General features: G+C 52.8%; 1 protein-coding gene across 1 annotated transcript in view; it reads right to left on the bottom strand.

Moving 5' to 3' along the window:
- INTS11 (integrator complex subunit 11) overlaps window positions 1-15,392 on the bottom strand; it is a 40,811-nt gene that overhangs the window by 4,631 nt on the left and 20,788 nt on the right. The window contains exons 14-17 of the mRNA XM_075328674.1: window positions 15,110-15,217; window positions 14,956-15,017; window positions 8,147-8,289; window positions 116-245 (exon numbers count right to left, since the gene is read on the bottom strand). Coding sequence (XP_075184789.1) covers window positions 116-245; window positions 8,147-8,289; window positions 14,956-15,017; window positions 15,110-15,217 — 443 coding nt within the window. The remainder of the gene's footprint in view (window positions 1-115; window positions 246-8,146; window positions 8,290-14,955; window positions 15,018-15,109; window positions 15,218-15,392) is intronic.

The following is a 15,392-nucleotide window of genomic DNA, read 5'->3' as shown; positions in this document are numbered from 1 at the left end:
AGAATGGTTTTCACATTTTATACATTTCTTCTGACACATATCCTACTAGGGAAGGAGGAGGACATGTTTCATAATGTTTTTAGCACCAATTTCATAGTATGGCGTCCAATCTCACCTGATACGTCCAAGATATGAGAAGATCTTTGGTCCCGGGGTCATCGGAGCTGGTGGAGACCTGAAGCAGGATGGATTCCACCATGATGGAGCCGTCGGGCAGGTGCTGTACAGAGCGGTCCTTGAGGATACTGCACAAAACGATAAGATCCATCCATGTTATAGAATTCACATTTTTTTCCCCCGATACAGAAAGAAAAGAAGGGAATTTTGTTTACTTACCGTAAATTCCTTTTCTTCTAGCTCCAATTGGGAGACCCAGACAATTGGGTGTATAGCTATTGCCTCTGGAGGCCACACAAAGTATTACACTTAAAAGTGTAAGGCCCCTCCCCTTCTGGCTATACACCCCCAGTGGGATCACTGGCTCACCAGTTTTAGTGCCAAAGCAAGAAGGAGGAAAGCCAATAACTGGTTTAAAGACCAATTCAATCCGAGGAAACATCGGAGAACTGAACCATACCACATGAACAACATGTGTACCCGAAAAAACAGAAAAACCCCGAGAAAACAGGGCGGGTGCTGGGTCTCCCAATTGGAGCTAGAAGAAAAGGAATTTACGGTAAGTAAACAAAATTCCCTTCTTCTTTGTCGCTCCATTGGGAGACCCAGACAATTGGGATGTCCAAAAGCAATCCCTGGGTGGGTAAAAGAATACCTCATGATAGGGCCGTCAAACGGCCCTCTCCTACAGGTGGCCAACCGCCGCCTGAATGACTTATCTACCTAGGCTGGCGTCTGCCGAAGCGTAGGTATGCATCTGATAATGCTTGGTAAAAGTAAGTAGACTCGACCAGGTGGGTGCCTGACACACCTGCTGAGCCGTAGCCTGGTGCCGTAATGCCCAGGATGCACCCACGGCTCTGGTAGAATGGGCCTTCGGTCTTGAGAGAACCAGAAGCCCAGTAGAACTGTAGGTTTCAAGAATTGGTTCCTCGAGCCCCCGAGCAAGGGTGGATCTGGAAGCTTGCGACTGTTTACGCCGACCAGCGACAAGGACAAAGAGTGCATCCGGGTGGCGCAGGAGCGCCATGCGGGAAGTAGAACCTGAGTGCTCTCACCAGAACCAACAGATGCAAATCTTTCTGAAATTGATGGACTGGACGAGGACACAAAGAAGGTGAGGTGATATCCTGATTGATATGAAAATGGGATACCACCTTAGGGAGAAATTCCGGAACCGGACGCAGAACTACCCTGTCCTGGTGAAGGACCAGGAAGGGAGTTTGTATGAGAGCGTTGCTAGCTCGGAAACTCTCCTAAGAGACGAGACCGTTACTAGAAGGCCACTTCCCGTGAAAAACGGGAAGGGAGACATCCTTCAAAGGCTCGAAAGGCGGCATCTGGAGAGCAATTAGAACCTTGTTCAGATCTCAGGGCTCTAACGGCCGCTTGTACGGAGTGCTGAGAAGACAAACTCCCCGTAGGAACGTGCGTACCTGAGGAAGTCGTCGTTTCTGAAAAAATACAGATAGCGCTGAGACTTGTCCCTAAAGGGAACTGAGCGACAACCCATTTTCCTACCTAGATTGCATGAAGGAAGGAAACATAGACGATGCAACCGGCCAGGGAGAAACACCCTGCGCCGAGCACCGAGATAAGAACATCTTCCACGTCCTGTGGTCAATCTTGGCGGACGTTGGTATGTTAGCCTGTCTCATGGTGGCAACCACGTCCTGAGGTAATCCTGACGACACTAGGTTCCAGGACTCAATGCCACACCATCCGGTTGAGGGCCGTAGAATTCAAATGGAAGAATGGCCCTTGAGACAGCCAGTCTAATTGGTCTGGTAGTGCCCCCGGTTAGCCTACCGTGAGGCACCACAGAACCGAGTACCACAACATCCTCGGCCAATTTGTAGCGACGAGGATGGCGCGGCCGCAGTCGGTCTTGATCTAGCGCAGTACTCTGGGCAACAATGCCAGAGGTGGCACCTAAGGTAGCTGGAACTGCGACCAATGCTGAACTAAGGCGTTTGCCGCCAGAGCTCGATGATTGTGAAACCGTGCCATGAAGCTGGCACATTGTTGTTGTGCCGTGACGCCATTAGATCGACGTCCGGCCTCTGTCAGCGGCGCCAGATCTCCTGAAACCCGTCCGGGTGAGGAGACCATACTCTTTCGGCCACACCTCAGCGACTTAGGAAGTCAGCTTCCTAGTTTCCACACTTGGGATGTGAATTGTGGATATGGTGGATGCCGTGTCTTCCACCCACATCAGAACCTGCCGGACTTCCTGGAAGGCTTGCCGGTTGCGCGTTCTTCCTTGGTGGTTGATGTATGCCACCGCTGTGGAGCTGTCCGACTGAAGTCGGATATGCTTGCTTTCCAGCCGCTGTTGGAAGGATTGTAGGGCAAGATACACTGCTCTGTGTTCAAGAACATTGATCTGAAGAGTGGACTCTTGCTGAGTCCACGTACCCTGAGCGCTGTAGTGGAGAAAAACTGCTCCCCACCCTGATAGACTCGCGTCTGGACCTTCTTTTTGACCAAGAGGTGAGAAGAAGCCACCACCGTAGAGATTCCTTGGCCGCCTGAGAAAGAACGACGACTCTGTTGAGGGACGTCGACTCCTCGTCCCATTGGCGGAGAATGTCCCATTGTAGTGGACGCAGTAAAACTGCGCGAAAGGAACTGCCTCCATTGCTACCATCTTACGTAGGAAGTGCATGAGGCGTCTCAATGTGTGCGACTGGTTCTTAAAGAAGAGCTTGCAGCCCGTAGTGAATGCTGTTTGTCTAGCGGCAGCTTCACTATCGCTGAGAGAGTAAGAAACTCTATGCCTAGATATGTTATCGATAGGGTCGGGGTCGGATCTGACTTTAAAAAGTTGATGATCCACCCAAAACTCTAGAGAGTCTCCAGCGCAACGTTCGGGCAGTGTTGGCATGTTTCCTAAGAGAGTGCCTTGACAAGTAGATCGTCTAAATACGGGACCACAGAGTGACCCTGAGAGTGCAGGACTGTGACTACTGCTGCCCTGACCTTGGCGAAGACCAGTTGGACTGTCGCTAGCCGGAAGGTAGAGCTACGAACAGAGGGTGTTCGTCTCCTATAACGAAGCGTAGAAACGCTAGTGCTCTGGATCAATCGGCACGTGTGGATAAGCATCCTTGATGCCTAATGATGCTAGGAAATATCCTTGGGACCTTGAGGCGATGACATGGCGGAGGGATTCCATCCGGAACCGCCTGGTGTCCACGAGCTTGCTGAGCATTTTTAGATCCAGAACGGGACGGAACGGCCCGTTGTTATAGGTACCGCAAAGAATTTGGGGTAAAAACCGTGACCTTGTTCCTGAAGAGGAACGGGGGTCATCACTCTTTCTGCCTATAGAGTGCACCCTGTTTGCAGAAGAGCAGCGGCCCGGCCGGGAGGTGGAGAAATTCTGAAGAATCGAGTTGGAGGACGAGAAGTGAGCTCTATCCTGTACCCGTGAGACAGAATGTCTCACACTCAATGGTCATTGACCTATGGCAGCTAAATATCGCCAAGGCGGGAGAGCCTGCTACGGACCGAGGCCGCAAGTCATGAGGAAGCCGCCTTGGAAGCGGGTTTTCAGACTGTCGCTTTTTTGGGCGAGACTGAGCCCGCTAAGAATCTTAGCTCCTCTGATCCTTTTGAGTCCACATTGGACGAGGAAAAATGGGACCTGCCCGAGCCTCGAAAAGGCCGAAAACCCCGACTGCCTCTTGCTCTGTTGGGGTTTGTTGTGTCCGGGCTGAGGAAAGGATGAATCCTTACCCCTGGACTGTTTGATGGTTACATCCAACGCTCACCAAACAGTCGGTCAGCAGAAAAAAGGCAACTGGTTAGGCAACCTTTTTTTGGAAGCAGAATCTGCCTTCCATTCACTTAACGAGCAGACCAGGCTCTGCTTAAAAACACGGAGTAGCGGAGGCTACCGCCGCACGGTTCGCAGAGTCCAGGACAACCTGAATCGCGTAAGAAACAAATGCAGACATTTGAGAGGTTAAGGATGCCACCTGCGGCACAGATGTACGTGTAACCGTGTCAATCTGTGTAAGACAAGCTGAAATAGCTTGGAGTGCCCCAAGGGAGAGAATGCCGGAGCCAACGGTGCGCCGACAGCCTCATAGATGGCTTTCGACCAGAGATCCATCTGTCTGTCAGTGGCATCTTTGAGTTTGCAGTTCCATCTCCCACTGCAACTATGGATCTAGCTACAAGCCTGGAGATTGGAGGATGCCGCTCGGGACATTGGGTCCAGTCCTTGACCAAGTCAGGGGACAGGGATAACGTGTATCCTAAGCCGTTTGGAGAAGCGCATATCTGGATAAGCGTGGTGTTCCTGGACTGCCTCTCTGAAGGCAGAGTGGTCCAGAAAAATACGTGAAGCTGACTCCTCCACTGGAGGAGCTGTGAGAAATAACCCACATTCTATAGATGGACGCTATAAGATTATTTACTATGGCGTCACAATCAGGTGTATCCAGATTGAGAGCGGTCTCAGGATCAGAATCCTGAGCCGCTACTTCCGCCTCATTACACAGCGAGTCCTTCTGTTAGGACCCTGATGAAACCGAGGCCGCTCATAGCGAGCCCACTTAGGCTGTCTGGGACTGACGTCCGTGCAGAGCCGTGACTCTGGGATGCGTGTGACATTCCCGGAGCTGTTAGTTATTCACACTGAGGGGGGCCATGGATCAATGATTCAACAGTGCCCATATTGTGAGAGACATGTCCGGACTGCTAGGCTTCTAGTATCATAGCCATAGTCTCAGAAAAACTGTCAGTAAATACTGCAGACACCGTCCTCATCCCCTGGCCATTAGTGCATAGAATGGGAGTCTATGTACCTGCCGGCCGTATAGCCGTACATGCTGTACCAGCTGTATAGAAAAACATGTGGTTCTGCACCTTTGTTTTACACAGAGAATATGCTGATAACTCCTCCGCATAATCCAGGAGGGTATATACAACGTGCGACCAAACAGTGCAATGTATATAGTACAAGCATATCTATAAGTGCACTTCTGCACTAGTGGGGTTAGCACCACAGGTGCTGCATAACGCCTGTTACAGCGATTGTGTGACTATCAGAATGCCAGGGTCTTCCACACTTGTCTCTGTATCGTACAGAAACTGACACTAATGGCTGCCAGTGTCCTTGTAGAGAAGGAAGCCGTGGGCGTGCCTGAGAAAGTGCGGGAATCCGGATTCACAGTGCACACAGTGAGAGGGGTGGAGTATGCAAAACATACTCCAGCTCTCAGCTCTGCTCTATGCAGCGTCACGCCCCTACCCTGACTGTCAGGGCTGTGGGCGGTAACGAAGGGAGACTAGGCCCAGAAGCCGGGGACTCGAGTTAACAGCGCGGCCGCCGTAAAAGCGCGGGCCGCGCTGAAGTCCCCGGCGCACCACAAGTGCCAGCCGCGCCGCAGTTCCAGCGGCCGGCGCAACCGATTCATAGAAGTGGCCAGCGTCCCGCCCCTCTCCTGACTGGCAGGTCTGGGGGCGGGAACGAACGGAAGCAGGCCGCAAAAGCCGGGGACTCTAGTTATCAGCGCGGCCGCCGTAAAAGCGCGGGCCGCGCTGAAGTCCCCGGCGCACCACAAGTGCCCGCCGCGCCGCTGCCAGCGGCCGGCGCGACCGATTCCTGGAAGTGGCCAGCGTCCCGCCCCTCTCCTGACTGGCAGGTCTGGGGGCGGGAACGAACGGAAGCAGGCCGCAGAAGCCGGGGACTCTAGTTATCAGCGCGGCCGCCGTAAAAGCGCAGGCCGCGCTGAAGTCCCCGGCGCACTACAAGTGCCAGCCGCGCCGCAGTCCCAGCGGCCGGCGCGACCAATTCCCATAAGTGAGCCTGCTTCAGCAAAGCTGAATGAGGCCATGGCACAGGCGCCGCAGCGCTGATGTCCCCCGGCGCACTACAACACCCAGCATGCTGCGGTGTGAGCGCCAAATGCACGGGGACACAGAGTACCTTGAGGAAGCAGGGCCATGTCCCTGATGTACTCCGCTCCATCCAGCATCTTCTCCAGGGGCTGTAGATGGAGCACGGTCTCAGTGCCTGGAGACCGGTAAATCCCACTTCACCCAGAGCCCTGTAAAAAGGGATGGGGAAGGAATCAGCATGTGGGCTCCTGCCGCCGTACCCGCAATGGGTACCTCAACCTTACAAACACCTCCGACATACAGTGGGGTGAGAAGGGAGCATGCTGGGGACACTATATGTGTCCTCTTTTCTTCCATCCGACATAGTCAGCAGCTGCTGCTGACTAAAAAGTGGAGCTATGCGTGGATGTGTTGCCTCCTTCGCACAAAGCACAAAACTGGTGAGCCAGTGATCCCACTGGGGGTGTATAGCCAGAAGGGGAGGGGCCTTACACTTTTAAGTGTAATACTTTGTGTGGCCTCCAGAGGCAATAGCTATACACCCAATTGTCTGGGTCTCCCAATGGAGCGACAAAGAAATTCCCATTTGAATAAGAAAACTAAACTAAATTAAACTAAAATAATGTGGATTTTGTGGCTTTACACCACAGATCGCACTCATAGAAAAAGGATGATCGAGACCACGGTAATGGTTGAAATGGCCGCACCGTCTCTGTGCAAGGTGTTAAATACCAGCCCCAACATAGAATAGGACACAGGACCAATAACGAGTGCTCGGGTCGCCGGCCCAGGGGACGGGTCGCCGGCCCAGAGGACGGGTCGCCGGCCCAGAGGACGGGTCGCCGGCCCAGAGGACGGGTCGCCGGCCCAGAGGACGGGTCGCCGGCCCAGAGGACGGGTCGCCGGCCCAGAGGACGGGTCGCCGGCCCAGAGGACGGGTCGCCGGCCCAGAGGACGGGTTGTCTCCCCTAACATCTAGGGTTTAGTAGATATGGGAGGAATCAATAGAAGATTAAACATTTTTTTCTGGCTTTGCTGTTATTATTCCTAGAAATGTATGAATACACCTTTCTTGTTTATAGGGTGCGTCCCTAAACAGTCTGATATTGTCAGCAGTGACTGCGCAGTGTCAGGATGCAGGGACACATTAAAGGGAATCTGTCAGCAGGTTTTTGCTATCTCATCTGAGAGCAGCATGATATAGGCAAGGAGATCCTGAATACAACGATGTATCACTTAGATTACTGGCTGCAGCTGTTCTGACACAATCAGAATTTTTAGCTTAGCTATGTAGCAGAGCTGAGAGACTTGTCCCCTGCCCACACCCGGCTCTCTATAGAGATTGTACATTGACTGAGGTTTCAATCAGAGGAGGGAGCGTGCTGGACTGCCGTGCGCATGACATTGTAGTCTGAGCAATGATAAGGGTCTTGCTGCTTAAACAACCATAGCAAATAAACAACAGATCGGACCTTAACAAGACAGACATGTCTGAATTCTCTGTATTAACCCTTGCAGCACTATATCTTCAGCTTACATAGCAAAAACATGCTGACAGATTCCCTTTAAGGTAGTTCTGAAACATCCTATTTTGTGGCCCAAGTACAGACCACAATGAACAAACTGGCAGTGAGTCTCCTAACCCAAATTCAGCAGGATCATAAATATGGCTGTCAAGTAAGGAGACGAGAGGCTGTTCAGTGCGTGGTGATCTGTACTTGGACTGTAAAACATGGATGTGTGAAACCGGCCCAGGGGCTTATTCACATATACCGTGACCATATTTAGTTATCCAATGTACGCTGCAATTCCAGGGGATCCCATAAACTGAATTAAAAGCACCCGAGGAAAATAGGACGTTGTTAGTACAGGTCATGATAGTCACACTTGAGTGGAACTTAGGGCTGTGACATGGTCGTGTGAATTAGGAAAAACATAGACTAAGTATTAACCCCTTCCCAATGTGTGGACTTAATGTACATCACAGGTTGGGTGCTAATGTATGGAACTGGGTTAAGGGCTGAGCTCCTGCATTACTTGCATCTCCCTATAAGAGCAGCAACCGGAGCCAGCTCTGATCGCTGCTGCTTAAGAATTGAATTGCCTGTATAGGTCACTGAAATGGCATGGATACCAGTGCGCGCGACCAATAAACCTAGAAATCACCATCAATTACCTCTTCAAGTGGCTGTATATCCGCAGCGCCGTCTCCGGCTCCTTGTGGGAGTCCTGGATGTGAACCCGACAGGTGAAGCGAAGCTGGTGCTCCACCAGACCGATCTCCTTCAGGGCCTGCTCCGGGGTCACCAGACGGAGACTCTGCCGGGAACAAGGAGACAATCATTACCGGGTGAGCAGTTTATCACAGCCACAAACAAACGTCTAAAAAAGAAATACTGTGCACAAAAATAACTAAATATCAGAAGAAAAACATCACTAATCCTCTGTTCACATCAGTTCACACAATGCGCTCGTCCTCCTCTGAGCAGGAACATGTGATGACAGTATAGTGAACGCCAAAAGGGATAAAATACCAAAATGGCAGTTTTTTGTGCCTCAAAACTAAACAAAAGTAATGTAATAAAAAGCTAATAAACGGATAATAACCAGATTTCTTTGTCGCTCCATTGGGAGACCCAGACAATTGGGGTGTATAGCTTCTGCCTCCGGAGGCCACACAAAGTATTACACTTTAAAAAGTGTAACCCCTCCCCTCTGCCTATACACCCTCCCGTGCCTCACGGGCTCCTCAGTTTTATGCTTTGTGTGGAAGGAGGCACACATCCACTCATGAATTCTCATTTTAGTCAGCAGCAGCTGCTGATGTTATCGGTTGGAAGAAAAGAGGGCTCCCACGGGGCCCCCGGCATGCTCCCTTCTCACCCCACTACGTCGGCGGTGCGGTTAAGGTTGAGGTACCCATTGCGGGTACAGAGGCTGGAGCCACATGTCGTATTTCCTTCACCATCCCTTGGGGGCTCTGGGAGAAGTGGGATCCTGAGCGGTCATCCAGGTACTGGGACCGTGCTCCCTCCGCAGCCCCAGTGTGAAATCTGCCGGACCGGAGTATTTTCTTTATCAGGGACCGGGCCCTGCATCTGTCAGGTACTCTGTGTCCCCATGGGGACGGTTCATGGAGCGCCTGGCACCCGGACGCTGCAAGGGCTGCTAGGCCGTGAAAGCCGGGGGACTTCCGCGCCGACCGCGCCTGCTTGTCGGCCGCGGTCATAAATTTAGTCCCCGGCTTCAGTTGCGGCCTACTGGCAAGACTCCCGCCCCCGGACCTGTCTGTCAGGGTAGGGGCGGGACAGCCGTCCTGACGTCGGCAGTGAGGGCCGGAGCATCCTGTATGCTTCCTCCCCCCTCTTTGATCACAATAGGGACCCCAGATTCCCGCACTTTTTCCTGGTGCCGCCCACCGCTCCACTCCCGCTCTGAGAGCTCCAGCAGCCATTTTTTTCAGACATTCTGCGCTGGAGAATCATCAGGAAAGAGCTCTTCACCGCTGGGAGACCTGGAGCAGGGAATCTGGAGGACACACACGCCACTTTTTAGCGGTCGGTAAGCCACACCGGTCATCCGGTGCTGGTCCCCCTGGGTTGCCTGAATAGATACGTATTATATATCTTTATATATATATAGATCTCTGTTCGGCCGGGCTGTATACTCTTCCCTTATACCCTCTGTGATCACTCTCCTGGGACACAACAGCATGTCGTCCACAAGGAGCAAGAGCACTAAGGCACAGGGTTTCCTTGCGACCTGTACCTCTTGTGGGGCTATGTTGCCTGCGGGTTCCACCTACCCTCACTGTGAGCAATGCTCGACCTCTGTTACACTGACTCAGCCGGAGCCGGGACCACTTGTGGGCCCCTCGGCTCAGGTAGACCCCCATGCTACCACTGTCCAGGCGGCAGGGACAGAGTTTGCAGTGTTTGCTGAGAAGCTCTTTGAGTCACTTTCACAATCCATGGCTAAGTCTATGGACAAATGGTCTGCCAAGCTGCTAGAAGCCTTGCAGTCCAGACCGGTCCTTACACAGATCCAGGACACTGTTGGATCGGCGCCTCCAGGTCCCTCTCGGTCCACGCCGCAGCGCGCTCCCGGGGTGGGCTCTAGGTTTCACGTGGAGGACTCCTCCACGGTCCACAGCCCCAGACCAGCTAAGCGGGCCCGCTTGGAATCATCAGCTTCATCACGCTGCTCAGGTTCCCGGCTGGAGGACGAGGCGGAGGTCGCAGCTCAGGGCTCTGACCATGACGTTGCCCTCAACCTTGATACACCTGAAGGGGACGCCTTAGTAAATGATCTTATCTCGTCCATCAACCAGGTGTTAGATCTATCTCCCCCGCCTCCACCTATAGAGGAGTCGGCTTCTCAGCAGGAGAAACACCAGTTTCGGTTCCCCAAACGTACACGGAGTGCGTCTTTCGACCACTCTAACTTCAAGGATGCTGTCCAGAAACCCAGAGCGGTTCCGGACAAGCGCTTTACTAAGTGCCTTGCTGACACACGTTACCCCTTCCCCTCTGACGTAGTTAAGGGTTGGGCTCAGTGTCCCAAGGTGGATCCTCCAGTCTCTAGATTGGCGGCTAGATCTGTAGTTTCGGTTGCAGATGGCTCATCGCTCAAGGATGCCACTGACAGGCAGATAGAGCTCCTGGTGAAATCCATCTATGAAGCCACGGGCGCGTCCTTTGCCCCGGCTTTTGCAGCCGTGTGGGCACTCCAAGCTATCTCGGCTTGTCTAACCGAGATTAATGCGGTCACACGTACTTCTGCTCCGCAGGTTGCGTCTTTGACTTCTCAGGCGTCGGCGTTTTCTTCATACGCCATGAAGGCAGTCCTAGACTCTGCTAGCCGTACAGCGGTCGCATCCGCTAATTCTGTGGCAGTCCGCAGAGCCATGTGGCTGCGCGAATGGAAGGCAGACTGGGCTTCCAAGAGATTGCTAACCGGTTTGCCGTTTTCTGGCGACCGATTGTTTGGAGAACGATTGGATGAGAGGGAAAAGACTCCTCCTTACCCCAGTCCAGACCGAAGCGACCTCAGCAACGTAAGATACAATCGAGGTTTCGGTCCTTTCGCCCCTCCGCCAAGTCACAATCCTCTTCGTCCAATAGGCCGGAGAAAGGTCAGAGGAACTCCTACGCGTGGCGGTCTAAGTCACGCCCCCAAAAGGCTGCCGGAGGCACTGCCTCCAAGGCGGCCTCCTAATGACTCTTGGCATCCCCGAACCGCATCCTCGGTCGGTGGCAGGCTCTCCCGCTTTTGCGACACCTGGTGGCCACATGTTCAAGACCGATGGGTGAGAGACATTCTGTCTCACGGTTACAGGATAGAGTTCATCTCTCGTCCTCCAACTCGTTTCTTCACAACCTCCCCCCCCCCCTGCTCGGGCCGACGCACTTCTTCAGGCAGTGGCCGCTCTGAAGACAGAAGGATTTGTGATTCCCGTCCCCCCTCAGGAACAGGGGCGCGGCTTTTACTCCAACTTGTTCGTGGTGCCAATGAAGGACGGTTCATTCCGTCCTGTTCTGGACCTCAAACTGCTCAACAAGCATGTGAGCACCAGACGGTTCAGGATGGAATCTCTCCGCTCGGTCATCGCTTCGATGTCACAGGGAGACTTTCTCGCATCGATCGACATCAAAGATGCTTATCTCCATGTGCCGATCGCACCCGAACATCAACGCTTCTTGCGTTTCGCCATAGGGGACGAACACCTTCAGTTCGTGGCATTGCCTTCGGCTTGGCGACAGCCCCACGGGTTTTCACCAAAGTCATGGCATCCGTTGTGGCGGTCCTACATGAGCCGCCTCATGCACTTCCTAGGGAAGATGGTGGCAGCGATGGAGGCAGTGCCCTTCGCGCAATTTCATCTACGCCCACTCCAATGGGACATTCTCCACAAGTGGGACAAGAGATCGACTTCCCTCGACAAGAATGTCTCTCTTTCCCTGGCAACCAAGACGTCTCTTCAGTGGTGGCTTTTTCCCACTTCTCTATCGCAGGGAAAATCCTTCCTGCCCCCAACCTGGGCTGTGGTCACCACGGACGCGAGCCTGTCAGGGTGGGGAGCAGTGTTTCTCCACCACAGGGCTCAGGGGACCTGGACTCCGAGGGAGTCTTCCCTTCAGATCAATGTTCTGGAGATAAGGGCAGTGTATCTAGCCCTATTGGCGTTCCATCAGTGGCTGGAGGGCAGGCAGATCCGTATCCAGTCGGACAAAGCCACTGCAGTCGCCTACATCAATCACCAGGGCGGCACTCACAGTCGTCAAGCCTTCCAGGAAGTACGGCGAATTCTGCAGTGGGTGGAAGCCACAGCATCCACCATCTCCGCAGTTCACAGAGCTCTGGCGGCGGATGCATAAGTACAGGATTGGTCGCAGTTTCAACTGCCTTATGTGTTTCCTCCTCTGGCGATGCTACCCAGAGTATTACGCAAGATCGGGTCCAACTGCCGCCGCGCCATTCTCGTCGCTCCAGACTGGCCAAGGCGGTCGTGGTACCCGGATCTGTGGCATCTCACGGTGGGTCAACCGTGGGCCCTTCCAGACCGCACAGACTTGCTGTCACAAGGGCCGTTTTTCCATCTGAATTCTGCGGCCCTCAACCTGACTGTGTGGCCATTGAGTCTTGGCTCCTAGCATCGTCAGGGTTATCTCAGGATGTCATTGCCACTATGAGACAAGCCAGGAAACCGACGTCCGCCAAGATCTATTACAGGACTTGGCGGATATTCTTGTCCTGGTGCTTTGTGAATGGGTTTACTCCCTGGCCTTTTGCCTTACCCATTTTTCTTTCCTTCCTTCAATCCGGAATGGATAAGGGGTTGTCACTTAGCTCTCTCAAGGGACAAGTATCGGCGCTCTCAGTATTTTTTCAAAGGCGCCTGGCCAGGCTCCCGCAGGTCCGCACGTTCCTGCAAGGAGTATGCCACATAGTCCCACCTTACAAGCGCCCACTAGAGCCCTGGGACCTTTACAGGGTGCTAACGGCTCTTCAGAAACCACCTTTCGAGCCGCTGCGAGATGTCTCCTTATCACGTCTTTCGCAGTAGGTGGCATTTCTAGTGGCAGTTACATCACTCTGAAGAGTGTCAGATCTTGCAGCGCTGTCATGCAAAGCCCCCTTCCTGGTTTTTCACCAGGATAAGGTGGTTCTGCGTCCTGTTCCGGAATTTCTCCCTAAGGTGGTATCTCCTTTTCATCCAATCAGGATATCACCTTACCTTCTTTTTGCCCTAATCCAATTCACCGATGTGAAAAGGATTTGCACTCATTAGATCTAGTGAGAGCACTCCGGTACTACGTGTCTCGCACAGCGCCCCTGCGCCGTTCAGATGCACTCTTTGTACTTGTCGCCGGTCAGCGTAAGGGTTCGCAGGCTTCCAAGTCAACCTTGGCTCGGTGGATCAAGGAACCGATTCTTGAAGCTTACCGTTCTTCGGGGCTTCCGCTTCCTTCGGGGCTGAAAGCCCATTCTACCAGAGCCGTGGGTGCGTCCTGGGCATTGCGGCACCGGGCGACGGCTCAGCAGCTGTGTCAGGCAGCTACCTGGTCTAGCCTGCACACTTTCACGAAACATTATCAGGTGCATACCTACGCTTCGACAGACGCCAGTCTAGGTAGGCGAGTCCTTCAGGCGGCGGTTGCCCACCTGTAAGAGGGAGCAGTGTCGGCTCTATTATCGAGGTATTCTTTTACCCACCCAGGGACTGCTTTTGGACGTCCCAATTGTCTGGGTCTCCCAATGGAGCAACAAAGAAGAAGGGAATTTTGTTTACTTATCGTAAATTCCTTTTCTTCTAGCTCCAATTGGGAGACCCAGCACCCGCCCCTGTTCCCTTCGGGCTTGTTGTTCAATTGTTTCTTTGGTTTTCAGTTCTCCGAACATCCTTCGGATTGAATTTACCTTAGACCAATTTATAAGTTTCCTCCTTCCTGCTCTTGCACCAAAACTGAGGAGCCCGTGATCCACGGGAGGGTGTATAGGCAGAGGGGAGGGGTTACACTTTTTAAAGTGTAATACTTTGTGTGGCCTCCGGAGGCAGAAGCTATGCACCCAATTGTCTGGGTCTCCCAATTGGAGCTAGAAGAAAAGGAATTTACGGTAAGTAAACAAAATTCCCTTCATTGCTCTGCAAAAAAGTACAAAGCTCCATCTAGAAAAACATAGAAGAAAAAAAAGTGCCAGATCCCATAAGGTGGATTTCCAGTAGTGTCTAACAGTCATTTTTTTGGGGGAGGATTTTGAAGCGGATCCACTCCCCAAAGAAATACTGAAAGAACTCGGTGTGAACACAGTCTTAAAAAGGGAGTTGTGATGTCTTTTATACTTCTTTAAGGGGCCCATTATTGTTTCGAAAAACAAAACACATCATTAACCCTCACACCCCCCCCCTTGGACCCCTGATTTGCTTGCAACTGGAATGCTGCAGCCACACATAAGGGTTGTCCATTTCTTTTACATTGATAGATAAGAGGATAGACCATCAATGTCTTATTGGTCGGGGTCCGACATCCCGCACCCCCGCCGATCAGCTGTTCTCGGGGCCAGACAGCCGGAAATGCTCAGTTCTGGAGCTGCTCCGTATCCGCCTCCTACTGATCTGAATGGGTGGCCGATGTGCAGTACCCGGCTGCGGGCAATCATCAGAAGATGGAGCAGCGCCGAAGCTGAGCATTTCCTGCTGCCGGGACCAAGAACTGCTGATCAACAGGTGTGGCGAGGTGTCTGACCCCGACCGAGAACAGCTGATCACACGGGGTGTCAGACCCTGCCCAATCAGACATTGATAACCTATCCTAAGGATAGGTCATAGATGTTAAAGTAGTGGACAACCCCTTTAAACAATGTGGTGAAGGCTGCAGTCGATCATTGGTGAGGGGATATCTAAGGCCAGAAAAAGAAGGCAGAAGAGCCGTGCAGCAGTGGTCCGGCAGCAGAGTATGCACTGTCCTTCTCATCCTTCCTTACATTGTCTTTCATTATCAGTGTTCCATGCATCAGTCGGGGCTTCTTAGCGTCCGGCACAAGACCTATAATTATATATAAAAGTAGAGCACGATGTAACGAGGGAACTCTGGCATCGCGGACCGACCACAATCAGCGCCGGCTCCGAGCTACTTACTAAGCGCGCTCGCCTTCTTCAGCAAGCCCAGAGAGATATCCACCGGTATGTTCGGGTTGGTGGCGATGGTGGCCGTCTCCCCATTGAACGGCATGTAACACTGGATGCCTGTGGAGATAATGTAGGGGGAGACGTCAGCGGAAGGATCCTCTACTACCGTGTTTCCCCGAAAGTAGGACCCCCCCGAAAGTAAGGCAGGGTGGGGGTTTCGGGGGGGGGTCCGCCAATGTAGGGCACCCCCCGATTGTAAGGCAGGGTAGCGGGGGTGCCCGGGGAATGTAAG

Source organism: Anomaloglossus baeobatrachus, chromosome 11 (genome assembly GCF_048569485.1).
Source record: "Anomaloglossus baeobatrachus isolate aAnoBae1 chromosome 11, aAnoBae1.hap1, whole genome shotgun sequence".
Classification (NCBI taxonomy): Eukaryota; Metazoa; Chordata; class Amphibia; order Anura; family Aromobatidae; genus Anomaloglossus; species Anomaloglossus baeobatrachus.
The sequence above is the reverse complement of the archived record's forward strand: the minus strand, read 5'-3'. Positions and strand labels throughout refer to the sequence as shown.